General features: G+C 40.9%; 1 protein-coding gene across 2 annotated transcripts; it reads left to right on the top strand.

Moving 5' to 3' along the window:
• Nucleotides 1-849: 849 nt before the first annotated feature.
• Nucleotides 850-12,146, top strand: LOC147859433 (putative inactive receptor kinase At3g08680). 2 transcript variants are annotated; one of them, XM_087325228.1, is made up of 2 exons: nt 850-1,828; nt 11,461-12,146. In XM_087325228.1, the coding sequence occupies exons 1-2, from the start codon at nt 907-909 to the stop codon at nt 12,075-12,077; spliced, it is 1,539 nt and encodes a 512-aa protein (XP_087181354.1). In that variant the 5' UTR covers nt 850-906; the 3' UTR covers nt 12,078-12,146. The 2 variants fall into 2 exon arrangements, with proteins under 2 accessions (XP_087181354.1, XP_087181353.1); XM_087325227.1 differs by having other exon boundaries at nt 853-1,828; nt 11,455-12,146.
• Nucleotides 12,147-14,831: the final 2,685 nt, after the last annotated feature.

The raw sequence follows: 14,831 nt of genomic DNA, 5'->3' as shown, positions 1-14,831 counted from the left end.
TGGGATTTTGAAGAGTCCTTGTTGTAGATCTTCAAAGGTCATAAGGAGTATACAATTTTAAGAGAAAGATATACACAATTGGGCTATTAGGAATTTTTCCAAAGTGAGATCAAACACCGCAGAGATGAACTTCCCATATTCTTCTTTTTCTTTGAATAAGCCTTTTGCATGCATGTAGATACTTTTAATGGTATTTTGTATGGTTGACTATATATAAATCCAGAAAGTACTTTAGAGGCTTAGGCATTTTGTATTAAGTCATTTTTGTCTTGATGTACACTCATTGTGCCTTTTGCAAGACAAATGTTTATTCACAAAGTATTTCTTTGACCATGAGAAAATGATTATGTTAAAAAACATGTTCCTATTTGCATTTTTGTGTTGCACCATTTTGAATCTTTAAGAGAAGAGGCATTACTCATGAGATTTACGCCGAAAATATGTGTTTGGGTGATTATGATGTTTCTCATACACACATCCAAGGACCATCCTTTAGAGATGGAGGATTGCTTAGTGGTTGATGCACCATTTTTCTACCTAAAAAAAGCATGCCAGTTAAAAGATCACCATAGATATTCTTGAGTATGAACTTGGCATCTAAAAAAGTATGAGTTATGATCGTTATCAAAGAATTCAATAGGTGATAATGTTTACCAATACTAATGACTATACTAGTGTTGGTTATTTTTCGTGCATTAATATCTTATTTTCTGAATGCATAGTTGTCCGCTATACTTTGAAGTGGTCTAGAGAGCGATAGGTTTGATAAAGATTTTCCTCACTCAAACTTCCCTTTAACAATGTTAAGTGTCACAATTTATCCATGAAAAGGTTGACTTTAGACCCTCATTTTGTTCTAGCCTTACAACCTCAAAGATATCATCAATTGATTTCTCAACAACAAACATGTTAAGGCTAATCTATTCAAACAAATTAAGATCCAGTTACGACACTAATTCTTACACTATTATGCCGATCCGATCTCTTCTTAATGCTAATCTACACATAATTCTAGTTCTACAAATCTTTTTCGCATTGACATTAATATGCCATGACTTAGGGATCGCCTCGGATCGAATCTTGCTATCTATAGTAGTGAATGCCCAGGATATATCACCATCACCATCACCATCACCATCACCATCACCATCACCATCACCATCACCATCACCATCACCATCACCATCACCATCTCCATCTCCCGAGAATGACGAGAATCGATCGAAAACCCTTAGTGTGGGTGTGATTGCAGGAATAACTATCGCAGGCTTCATCCTGGTATGTGGCATCGTGGCCATCATAATATTGCGAGCCCGCTGGATGCCATATATGAATAAATGGTGGGGTGGATCACCAAGTACCATGAGGAAGGAGCAGTTGACATTAGGCAAGAGGGAGGTGCCCAATGTGAACATCATCGTGGGCGGATCAGGATCGGCTGCGGATGATGATAGAATTGTCAATGAAGTGGCATTGTCGAAAGAGTTAGTGTTCATGAGGAGGGGCGGATCGGGATTCAAGCTAATGGAAGTTTTGGGGGCATCCGCGGTGCTTCTAGGGAAGGGTAGCTTCGGCATGTCCTACAAGGCCGTGTTGGAGAGCGGGCTTACGGTCGTCATTAAGCGGCTCAAGGGGCTTATCCACAGTCTTGGCATCAATGATGATGATTGCGAAGAAGAGTCGATTATAAGGAGGAAGATCGAGGCACTCGGCGGGCTTGAGCACCGGCACTTGGCACCCTTCTTCGCATACTTCATAAGCAAGAATAACCAACCCCTCCTAGTCATGGACTACATGCCCAATGGCAGCCTATCCACTCTCCTCCATGGTAATAATTCCTTCACATGTCTCCTTCTTCTTTACTAGCTAGTTGACCATCTAAAACACAAGGCCTTGAGATCCAACATTGGATGCCACTTCCACACACACGTATATATTCTCCCTAATGTCCCAAGATGCCAATATTAAATGTTGCCTTCTAGTCTTGGTCGAACAACCTTATTCAATGAGCTATGTCCGTCCCGTTGGTCTCATGCATTGCTCTTGCAGTCACCGAGTTGACCTCTCTGCACTTGCCTCAATGACTAGGTACTTGGTATTTACAGGTAGCATGCTTAAGTGTCATTCATTTTCCAATCTCTCTCTTTCGTTTCACACCCTGCACAAATCAAACAAGAGATCCTTTAGAATGCATTACTTATATATAATTAATAACGCGAATATATACATAGTAAAGTTTTTCTTATGGGTGCCATCGAATGAAATACTAGTACCTTTAAACCAAATCGCTTAAACTGATAAACCCGAGTTTTAGAACCAATCAAACACCTACCCTTAGTGTATCATCTGGGCATGTAGTGCCAATTGCTTAATGGTGACCCACTTTAGAGAACGAATGGAAATTTGGAAAACTTAGTAAGGAAAGAGTCCACTCTTGTTATGATGTATAGAATAGGTAGGGCTTGCAAGTGTCTCTTATCTTCGCTCAATCCACATTGGACCTTAGTAAGGAAAACTTTGCATTTAAACTAAGTCATTTGTTCTTCCCATTGATGTAGACTACTTCGTGACTTACATCATATCATAGCCATTCTCTTTAAATAAAACTTCTAATAGTAGTGTCTTGTAGTTGCACATGGCTGCGTATGTATGGAAAAATGTCTTTCTTTTTTAAAAGTCAAAAGCAAATGAAAAGTATCTTGAATCGGTCAAGAAATGAAAGTTATGAATATTATAAGCACTCATTATGTCCCTTTCGAGCATTTGTCTATTAGAGTAATTGAGATTATACCCACTGCTTACTCTCTAGCCTTGCAAATAAAATGAGTTTATTAAATAAGTTAACTTACCTTTGACTTTACTTGAATATGAACATTGAAGACGTAAGCAACATATGGTTTGTGTATGTTTACACATACTCAAAACATATGTGTGTTGAAGAATGAGCTTACAAAGTGAAGAACAACTTTTAGGATAAGTACCATACACAATAATCATGTGAAAATTTTTGTGAGACAAATTAATAAAAAGTTAGCATGGGCAATATGTGCATTTTTTGTTTAAGGAGAATGGATGAGAGTTGATAGCCAACCGTGGTATGTGATAGATATTCATGCTTGTATGAGCTAGCTAAAGTGTTTAAGATAAAGTTGCAATGTTTTTTAATTAGAGAATTGCAATGATCAGTCAACCAACTTGTAGATCTTGAAACAAACAGCCATTGAATGAAAAGATGATCAAGAAAGACAAATTTTGTTCCTAGTGAGTCAAAAAGGCTTCTTAAGACATAGAAGAGCATCAAATTTATGGTTACAAAGGTGCATACTAGTTTATTGTAGAAGAGGTATAGATGATAGATCTACATATTGGTTCTACTAGATCCAACAATGCCATGAATTTATATAAAACTAAAGAAACTTGAAATCTCCATTGGGGGCTCACTAAGAGAGTGACTTAGCATAAAATTCCCCACCAAAGTATTGGTTTAATTATAAACAACCCTAAATTCCCCAACCCAAAAAATAGGTAATTTGGTAATAATTCTCAACAATATGTAGATTGATGATAAATATCTTGATTAATTTGATCTCCAATCAATCCACATAAGCTTTGTATCATCTTGTTGTTGTTGGGGGCTACAATCCTTTGTACTTATGAAAAAATTAGCAACTTTAGGATATACCCCATTGGTAGATGAAGAATGATAATATTTCCTAGGTGCTCAACATACTACGTATGCACATTCATAGTCGAGGCAATTGGGTCCTGCCCATTTATCATGCACAAATGTATACAATGATCCTCAACATGGAAAAGTGTATCCTTGAAAGAAGGAAGAAATGTTTAAAAGGTTCCGGCCCCATTTTTTGGCATACCTTTTAGTATTACAAATGTAGCTCTATGTTCATATGTATCATATGTTTAATATATACCAATACTATCATTATTAAACGAAGCTTTTGTTATCCAGTTGGCCTTGTCTAGCGTAAGTAGGGTTGCTTTTTTCTTGCATGGTTTCAATGATGACCTTCCCTCTTATTACATACATGTTTTGCATAAACTTGTGAAGATATTTCCATGTATACATTCTCTAGGTCTTTTATTTCTAATTTCCTATTATTTGCCTTGACGTCATATCATCCACTTTGATATGAAGCTTTTGTTATCCAGTTGGCCTTGTCTAGCGTAAGTTGGGTTGCTTTTTGCTTGCATGGTTTCAATGATGACCTTCCCTCTTATTACATACATGTTTTGCATAAACTTGTGAAGATATTTCCATGCATACATTCTTTAGGTCTCTTATTTCTAATTTCATATTATTTGCCTTGACGTCATATCATCCACTTTGACTTAAAGTCGCAAACCTCTCCTTTTAGAGACTGACCATGGCATTTTGCATGACATGATCTCATTGACATGTACATACACATTAAGGTTAAGATGTCAAATGAGTGTTCATCGATGATCGTGGGCTTTGTTGTTAGTTTTCCTTGCGTTTATGTTCCTATTGTTACCTTGGGTCTCTATTGATTAGTGCCGAGAAGCAAGCTCAACATGGGCCGGATCGGAGAGCCGGATCCGCGGGGAGCCAGTAAGCTTTGAGGCCTACACTCCTAGTTTAGTAGGCAGTTATATTTTTAGGAGTTAATGTCAGTAGCTTAGTTATGAGCATTGAAGTACTTGTCAGTACTTCTGACCGTCCTTTAAGGACTTGTATAAAAGTGCTCTCTCAGCACATTTGTTTGTACAGGGAGGTTGAATCTGAGTTTTTTAGTCTTCTGCTCTCTCTCTCTCTCTCTCTCTCTCTCTCTCTCTCTCTCTCTCTCTGTTCCGAGTTCTCCATTGATTCTATGTATTTTCTCTGTTGTTGCTCGGTTGAGCCGGTTGTATTCTGTTACGCTTCCGCACATAAATCTTTTCATGGTATCCGAGCGCAAGGGTTGAGAATCCTCTGCTACCGACAAGCATTAAACTCAGACAAACCCTAATCCCCGGACGAGTTTAGACAAGAAGAAAATGGATAGTGGAATGGGTGGTGCTTTTCTGATAGAGAACTTGGACAAAAGCAACTACACATCTTGGGAGTACAAGATGCACCAATACTTGCTTGGGTAGGGTTACTGGAGTTACATCCATGAAGAAAACGAAGTAGCGCCAGAATCGACACACAAGGATTTTCCAGTGTGGGAGCAAGCAGCAAGTAGAGTCTTGTATTGCCTTGCATCCTTTGTGCATGACTAGATGCTAGGCTACATTCGAGATGCAAAGACGCCGAAGGAGGCATGGGAAAATCTAATGAAGTTTTTCTCTGTGAGTACCACGGGTCGAAAGTTGCAACTCCATCAAGAGCTCAACAATATCCGACAGAGGGATATGACGGTGACCGACTACACCACCAAAATCAAAGAAATATGTGACAGCTTGGGGTCGATTAATGTGACGGTGGTGACGGTGGATGAGGACGAAATGGTGCAAAATTGTCTCGGTGGTCTAGCTCAAAGGTATGGGCCGATCCGAACAACTATTTGCACAAGGGAGGAACCATTGTCATTTTTTTAAACTGCAATCAATGCTTATGGTCGAAGAGAACCATGCGGGTGTGTCAAGGAGCACACAATCAAACAACTGAGTGTTGTACACGGAGGCGGATTGACCCCACGGTCATGGAGGACGAGGTGGATTGGCACACAATAGTGGCGGCCGACAAGAGCAGAATTAGAGGCATAATAGGCATGCCGACAACATTTCCGGACCTTCCACAAGCAAGGGGAGTCAGGGCAGGCACCGGAAACCAGCAAGCGAAGGCCGAGACGGAATGCCAGTATTCTGTCAAGAAAGGCCACAAAGAAAGCGAGTGTTGGAAGAGTTCAAGGCTGATATGGATAAATCCGGATCGAGTAGAGCTGAACAAGGAAATCGGCAAAGATTGCACTATGCGGAAGGCTCAAAGCAAGCCGGAAAGGGCCCAACCTTTGTGATGAAGCACAGGGCCAACTCGATGAAGCTGAGCACCTCGAAACTGAACGAGGTGTGGTATGTCGATTCGAGAGCGTCAAACCACATGACGAGCCACGAAGAGTAGTTCTCATATTTGGAGAAACCGGAATAACCGGGGGTTGTCGAACCAGTGACGAAACCTCACATCCAATCGAGGATGTTAGTGATGTCCCCTTGAGCCATGTCGGACAAAAGGGGAGACTAATGCACGTCCAGCATGTTCCGACGACAATCACCAAGAACTTGGTGTCGGTCAAACAAATTGTTGACCAAGGGATGCAGGTCCGGTTCACAGACCTCGGATGCTTCATCAAAGAAGAAGGCCAAATCATCGCGCAAGGGTGCCGGGAAGGGAGGATGTTTATCCTCGACACAAACGATGTCGGCACCACAATGTTTGCCAAAGGAAAAAAGTTGAATAAGATATCGACTTGTGGCATAAGCGGATCGACTTTAGGAGATGCAAACGAAACAAGTCGTGTTTAGTTTGCCAAAGTTCAGTGACCGGAAGGCCCAAGTTTGTGAAGTCTGCCAGCTAGGGAAGCAACACCGACTTCCATCCCCCAACGAGCGTAATCGGAGTCGCAACAAGCTCGACTTAATACATTCGGATGTGTGGGGACTAGCACAGAATGTGATCTTAGACGGGATTCGATACTTCGTCTCCTTCATCGACGACTATAGCCGACACACATGGATCTTACCTGATAGAGAAGAAGAGTGATGTCTTCTCATGTTTCCGGAACTTGCAGAATCTTGTCGAAAGAGAAACATAACAAAAAATCAAGTGTCTTCGGTCGGATGGCGGAAAAGAATACTTTTCCGGCTCGTCACAGTTATTTGCAATAGATGGGAATTCGGCGCGAATTCAGTTGTAGATATACGCCAGAGCATAATTACGTAGCCGAAAGGAAGAACCGGTCAATTGTGGAAGGAAGCAACACAAGCTATGTTGGAAGAGAAGAGTGTGCCCAAATTCTACTAGGTTGAAGTTGTTTGGATTGTTGTATATATCCAGAATCAGATTTGGACAACTGGAGAGAAGGTGTCAGTTCATGAACTGTATTTCGGGCGCAAGCCGAACTTAAAACACCTAAAGGTATTCGGTAGCATTGCATATGTGCATGTACCAGATGAGAAGTAGAAGAATCTGGATGCCAAGTCGGAGAAATGTATCATAGTTGGCTACTCACATGAACAAAAGGGGCATAAGTGCTACAACCCTCAAATCAAGCAAGTACGAGCAAGTCAAGATGTCGTGTTCGACGAGTCAGCGTCCTGGTATTCCCTTCCAACCCCCGACTCCATTCCAATTATTGAGGATGAGGTTATTGAGGCCGACATGATTTGAGAAGAAGAAGAAGATATCAGCACTCTAGAAGAGAGTTCGATTTCATTCCGGCTGAGTGGGCTGAATGAGGAGTTGAGTTGGGATGACTAGTCGAATGAAGGGCCGGCAAATAGTGAAGGCTCGGTCGTGCACTCCCCACGCAAGGAAGATATACACGTAAAGAGAAGGGGAAGATGAAGATGCCAGAGTATGACACAAACAAAGGTGCACGGAATCAGAGAGAATCCAACACCAACCGGAGCGAAGACTAACATCAAGAGTTGAGGTCAATTGCGGCCAAGAGGGCCCTGAAATTGGCTAATGAGAAGTTATGCCGATCAACTAGCCACAAGAACTTGGTGATCCGATAGGGGTACAACGAATACATGACGCATCACTATGTGTACATGAAGAAAGTGACAGAAGTCCACGAGCCGGAGAGGTATGCAGAGGCATCGCAGGATGCCAAATGGCGATCGGCCATGGAGGAAGAAATGCGGGCATTTGATTCCAAGGAGGCACGAGACTTGGTTGACCCTCCCCGACAATACAAACCAATCGGATGCAAATGGGTGTACCAAATAAAGTACAACGCCGACGGTTCAGTCAACCAGTACAAGGCCCAATTGGTGGCGAAAGGATACACATAGACCCATGACATCGACTACAAGTAGCAAAGATGACAACAGTCTGTGTGGTGCTGGCGGTCGTAGTGGCAAAGTGGTGGCATCTTCATAAGATGGACATAAAAAACGAGTTTCTTCAAGGCGACCTTGGAGAATAGGTATTTATGGTCCAACCCCTTGGTTTTCAGTCGAAGATGAACAAATTGACAATATGCCGACTACAGAAGTCACTTTATGGCCTGAAGCAAGCCCCTCGTGCTTGGAACTGGAAAATCACGCACTGGTTGTGTAAGGTGGGGTTTGTAGTCTCGAAGTCCGACTCGTCCCTGTTCATCCGGAAATGTTCGAAGGGTCCGGTGTGTATATCGTTATCCGTGGATGACCTAGTCATCATTGGCCCCGACCTTGTTGAAATCAGCCAAGTCAGGTCTCAATTGTCAGAAGCATTTGTAATGAAGGATTTAGGGGACCTTCATTACTTCCTCAGGATTGAAGTGATCCACACCCCCGATGACATATTGCTCACTCAATGACATTATGTCTTCAATATGCTGTACAAACTTGGCATGACGGATTGTCGATCTATCTCTACTCCTCTCGACAGAACCCTGAAGATTTGTTCTGACCGGGGAGCAACTTGCGATGAGAAACGGTTCCGACAAATTGTCGGAAGCCTAATATATTTAACTTTCACCCGACCCAATCTTAGCTATCCGGTTAGCATGGTAAGTCAGCTCATGTAGAGACTGACTGTCGAGCATCTTTAGTGCGCACATCGAATATTGCGATATGTGAGCGGCACGAAGAATCAAGGACTACTGTACCGACACGGTATCACGGAATTCCGCGTGGATATGTTGAAACAGGGTGGGACCACGGGGGTCTTGGACCAAGGAGCCAGTGAGGGTAGGAAGGTTGTCCGGATCTGGGTTCTGATATCTTCGTCAGATCGGTTAGCGGTCACGTGTTTGGTCCGGATCGGTTCCCGAATGCCAGACAGTGATGAGCACACGGACTCGGGGACCCGTATGGCCCCAAACTAGATTTTGGTTGGCAGTGATGAGCTCTAACTCACTCAGATATACAACGTGACAGAAATAGATCAAAGGCAAGAACACGGGAAACCCAAAGCACATAGAGAGACTCAACGAACTAATCAATTAACAGAGGAAACATGAAAAGATTACAGCTGGTCGTGGCTGGAAAAAGAGCTTCGAGCTCAATATAAAAAACACATAGACACTAGCGAGCCTCTGATTGGGAGCACACAAGCTACTAGTGTGAAACGGAGGCCTCGCAGCACAACGACAAGGAAATTTGGAAAACGGAGAATAGGAAGGAAGCATGCAGAGCTTGGTCCGACAACACCTCGTCCCCCCAAAAACTTCTGTCCTCGAAACAATCTCAAACCTCCCCTTTTATAGGACAAGGGGAGACCGTTACATCGTGATTACTGTTAGAGATTCCCCGTATCCTCTCTATCTATGTGGGTCTTTAAAGTACCCATAAATCCTACTCCCTCGTACTTTCTAGTGAATCTATTCTATTTACATATGTTTGTACATAAAGGCTTAATTTTTGTGTGCATCCATGCACATGCCCGTTCACGCGTATCCGACTTTGTTTCTGTCTATGGCCGGAATCCTTCACGACAACGGCATAGCCGAACAGCTAGTCAGCTATATTGATGCCGACTGGGCTGGAGACGCTACAGATCGACGCTTGGCATCAGGTTTCATGTTCTCTCTTGGGAGCGCGGTTGTAACGTGGAGCAGCAAGAAGCAGTTGACAATGGCCTTGTCTAGCACCGAAGCTGAGTATAGAGGCGCCATCGTCGCAACTTGCGAGGCTATATGGCTCCGACGGTTGTTGTACGACTTACGGGTCAAAGTTCCCACTCTGATTCTGATCTATTACGACAATATCAGTAGCATGCAGTTGGCCAAGAACCCGGTATTCCATGCTCATACTAAGCATATAGAAGTGCATTATCACTTTGTGCACGAGCGAGTCCTGAGTGGTGAAGTCGAACTCTGGTATGTTCGAATCGATCGGTAGGTTGCCGACATTTTCACCAAGGCCCTTGGGACGGACAAGTTACAACACTTCTCGGAGATGCTTGGCATCCAATACCTCGACTTGCCACACTGAGCAGATGATGAGCCGAAGAAAGAACCGAGAGAACTGATCGATGGCAAGAGGATAGCCCAAGAAGAAGCCGAATCGATTGAGGAAGTTGAAATATCCGGTAGAGCCGGAGGAAGTGGGAAAGGCGGCAGAGTCAAGAAGGACAGAGCCGATTGAAAGAAAAAGGGTAGGACCAAGACATGGTCCAATGTGGTCAAGGGCCTGAAGAAGGATGACGAATTGGAGACAACCAATTTGGACAAGAGCGGGAACGAATCGGAGACAACCGATTCGGTCAAGGAATTTGATTCGAGAGAGCCAAATCATATGAAGACCAGGAAAATGAGAGAGCAACCAAAGCCGACACCGAAATGAAGGAATAGATGGGTCAAGTTGGGCCACTGCCAAGACAATGAGCGAGCTAAGGAAAACCTGAAGAGTAGACAAGCCGACCGAGGAGGTCGAAGAGCGTGGGATTGGATGTGTTGTCGAGGAGCGCGTGCAAGGAGACAAGCTGGCAAGAGGAGCCGAGGCAAGGAACCGGTAGAGCAAAAGGAACCTCAAGTTGAGATTGAGGGGGAGTGTTGAGAAGTAAGCTCAAGATGGGCTCCATTGGCTACATAAGCCGAGAGCTGGATCAGATGAAGACCAATCGGCTAGGCCCAGACCGGATTGGAGGACTGGATTGGAGAGCTTGATCTACGGGAAGCCGGTAGGCCGTTTGAGGCCTACACTCCTAACTTAGTAGGTAGTTATATTTGTAGGAGTTAGAGTCATTAGCTTAGTTATGAGCATTGAAGTACTTGTTAGTACTTCGAGCGTGTCCTTTAAGGACTTGTATAAAAGTGCTCTCTCAACACATTTGTTTGTACAGAGAAGTATTAAATTGAATTTGAGTTTTTTAGTCTTCTGCTCTTTGTCGTTGTCTTTGTCTCTTCCGAGTTCTCCATTGGTTCTCTGTATTTTCTCTGTTGTTGTTCGGTTGAGCCAGTTGTATTCTGTTAAGCTTCCGCACATAAATGTTTTCAATTAGATTTTTCCTTCACCTATCATTATTTGCTCAATTGTGATTGGTGTCTTGCAAGATTAATATATGGGTGCATATGGTGTTGAAGAGTGAGAGCAAGAGTGTGCGTTCCTAAGGGTGGGAAATGTTAAGAGCAATTTGATATTTTCATGTGTAAGTACACATTCACTCAGCACCGTGGAACATTTCCTAGCTTATTGTTTTCATTTGTAACATATTTCACTAGGGACGTCATGTATTCTTAAAATATACATAGAGAAATGAGAAAAGGGAATTAAAATATTGCATTATATATAGAAATTAGAATGATATATTAGCAGTGTTATATATTAATATTGGTCTTTCAGGATCAGGGGATGGTTCCATGGAATGGGAGAAGAGGCTAAGAGTGGCATTGGCTATGGCAGAGGCATTGTTATACCTACACGAGCACAACATTGTCCATGGCAACTTGAAGTCATCGAATGTGTTGATGGACAAACAATGGGAGCCACACCTCGCTGACTACGGGTTGGCACAAATCGCGCTCTTTTATCCCAACGCTAAATCCAGCATGACAACATATCTCGCACCTGAGCTACTTTCGATGGGTTTCCATCCTGAGGCCGCCAATCCCTCCACTGATGTCTATAGCTTTGGCATTCTCCTACTAGAGCTTATCACCGGAAAATCCTCCAAAGTTACAACAACTATCACCCCCCCTAGTGATAAGGTCGATGCTACGATTAGTCGTGGTCACACACTCCTCCCACAATGGGTTGAGTCCATCGATGAAGAACGATGGGTGGCTGAGGTTTTTGATTCGAAGACCTTGAGATCTGAGGAAAACTTCAACCATATCAAACTAGAGATGACACAACTCCTCAAAATCGCATTGTCTTGTGTGGTTCATTGTGATGCTCGCCCCACAATGATTGAGATAGTCTCTCGAATCAATGACATAAATAATCTTCCATTGGTTCTCCAATAGATTCTCTTTTGACTCTTCATCGTTGGATGACATTTCATGGGAGATACTTGGTCTACATCAACTTCTCTTGCATATTCTCAATCGCGTCACCATAACCTAATCTTGATCAACATGAAGATCTCTATCATAGGTGAAGTACATTTATTGTCTCAAAGAGTATATTGACCATTAATTAATACATCCATTGTTTTAGCCATACTTCCCATTCATGCCATACTCATACGTGAATATTCCTATCATACTCATACGTGAACTGGCTCCAACTATGATTGAAATCCATTCGTCTATATTTATATTTATTATTCTATTTGTTTTTAAAAAAATATGAAAAATAAAAAATCAACAACATTTTTATAGACAAAGGTCAAGACCATAAAAAAAGAAGGAAAACTAATATCGCTTATTGTATGCGAACCTATACTGTAAACATTCGTATATGTCTACTAGATTGGGCGTATGCGAATATTAGGAGTTACTTTGAATGCATCTAATGTGGTTCTTTTCTACGAAGTGGAATTCTCCCTCCACAAAGAGTGTTGGGTGAAAGCTGGGAATGGGAACAATTAGTTGTGTCCTTGACATAACTAATTAGCTATGCAACAAGCTGCATGTAATTTGCATATTTTGGCAATTTTAGTGATAATTTATTAAAATGTAATCTCAAATAAAGACTAGCTTAAATGTGGACCATAAATGGTAATATTTCCATCCCCATAATAAATGATATGTATCTTTAAGATTTTCCCACTAAAAATTAGCTATAAAAAACTACTTAGTTGTGGTCATTTTAGCTACATATTAGTTATAATAGTGTTTCCATTCACATGCTTTCACCCCATTATGCACACTGCTCATCATGTTATGAGCTATATGATATGAGGACGTAATCATATGGCAACCACACATGTTTTCTACACATGTATCATGTAGTGGAAGACCACATGCTAAATGACAATGTGGCGTTAGTTGAATTCATAAGATCAATAAGAAACTTTAATAAAAAGACTCGTTACAATTGTATATGTGTTCATAGAGATAATATGCGTAAAACTAGCAATGGGCACGATTTGGTTCTGTTTCAAGGCAAAGAAACTGAACCGAACCGTTTATTTAAAACAAAACCAAACCAAACCATTTATGAACTCTCAGTATTTAAACCAAACCGTTTAGGGAAAAGTTGAAACCAAACTGAACCGTTTAATAAATAATTTAAACCTAACCACTTAAGTCAAACTAATTAAACATCTAAATAAACAAAAATACATTAAATTAAATAAGCATTTAAGTTAAATTTATTAAATCAATAAAAGAAACTTTAATTGAACCATTAAATAAAATAAACATTTAAGTTAAATGAATTAAATCAATAAAAAACCATTAAATAAATAAACTATTAAGGTAAAAAAAATGTTAACCAAAAACCTATAAAACTTTAAACCAAACTTATAAACTTGAGTTTTAGAACCAAACCGAACTGTTTATCAAAAATCCAAACCAAACCAAACCATTAAAAGTTTTGGAACCAATAAACCGTTAAACCATGACTTAATGGTTCGGTTCGGTTTGAGCCGAAACCGTGCTCATTGCTACGTAAAACTCATCGAAGCATGCATATTCAGTGAGTTAGAGCAAGTAATAAAGAGTGTGTAAAAAACAAATGAATGCCTGGATTCAAATAGTCAATAATGTTAGATATTTAAAGTAATCTTTTTAAGATCCTCTCAAATATCTTATGTATCAATTTGATTGTTAAAATGATAGTACATTGTACACATTGTGCTTTGCAACCTAGGAGCTTGTGCCAAATTAGCTAAAATGTTTTAATAAACACTTCATGATTCAAAATGTCACAAAACTATTGGCTCATCGTAAACTTTCAATGCGCTATGGTGCTAAATTATTTAAAACTTTTAACAAACATTTCTTGATTCAAGATGTTTCAAAACTATTGGGCCATTACAAACTTTGAATGCACCATATTAAAACATGTAAAGAATTGGGTATGATTCTGTGTAGTGAAAGAGAATTGGGTATGATTTTGTGTGTGTGTGTGTGTGTATGATAGAGAGAGAGTTAGAGAGAGAGACAATGGAGGCCTATTTCATTGATGGGGGGAATGTACAAGATTTTTGCAAAAGTGATGGCCAATAGGTTGCATAAGGTTTTACCTTCTATTATTCATAATGATCAATATGGGTTTTTAGCAAAAAGAGACATTTTACATCATATTTTAAATGTTCAAATGGCAATTAACTATGCAAAGGAGGCTAAACAAGAATTAGTGTTGTTACAATTGGATATCGAGAAAGCCTATGATAATGTGGATTGGTTATCAATATTGAATCTATATGAGCATATGGTGGCTCATCGATTTACTTTCATTCGATTCATGTTTGAAGGTGTACAACCTTGGACAGAAATGGTGGCATACTTTATAGAGAAGAACGGAATAAAGCTTGGAAACATGAAGGTTGAAGCGAATTGGTGGAATGTAATTAATTCTGACAGGGATGTCAAATGTAGAGGGTCTATGATAGTTAATCATTTGTTGACATCTTGGCAAAGTATGTTGGATTTTGTGGAATGGCATCCCCCACAAGACATGGGATGTGCCAATTCATTACAAATAGAGGTTTTGGCAACATCAAGGTTGTTGAGGTGGGAAGGTAAACAAATTCTTAACCTTCAATTTAATCGGATGGCTAGATTGGGTTTGGTAACAGTTAAGGATGCTATGTTGGTTTCACAAACAAG

Source organism: Azolla caroliniana, unplaced genomic scaffold, assembly GCF_043228905.1.
Source record: "Azolla caroliniana isolate FFs.n. ecotype wild unplaced genomic scaffold, voAzoCaro1.0.p SCAF_10, whole genome shotgun sequence".
In the NCBI taxonomy this organism is placed as follows: domain Eukaryota; kingdom Viridiplantae; phylum Streptophyta; class Polypodiopsida; order Salviniales; family Salviniaceae; genus Azolla; species Azolla caroliniana.
Note: the sequence above shows the minus strand (reverse complement) of the source record. Positions and strands in the feature narration are given on the sequence as shown.

Coding starts and splice junctions, on each gene's coding strand:
- LOC147859433 (XM_087325227.1), top strand. CDS start 907: ATGTTAAGGCTAATCTATTCAAACAAATTAAGATCCAGTTACGACACT. Junction 1,829..11,454: donor CCTATCCACTCTCCTCCATG/GTAATAATTCCT, acceptor TTGGTCTTTCAG/GATCAGGGGATGGTTCCATG.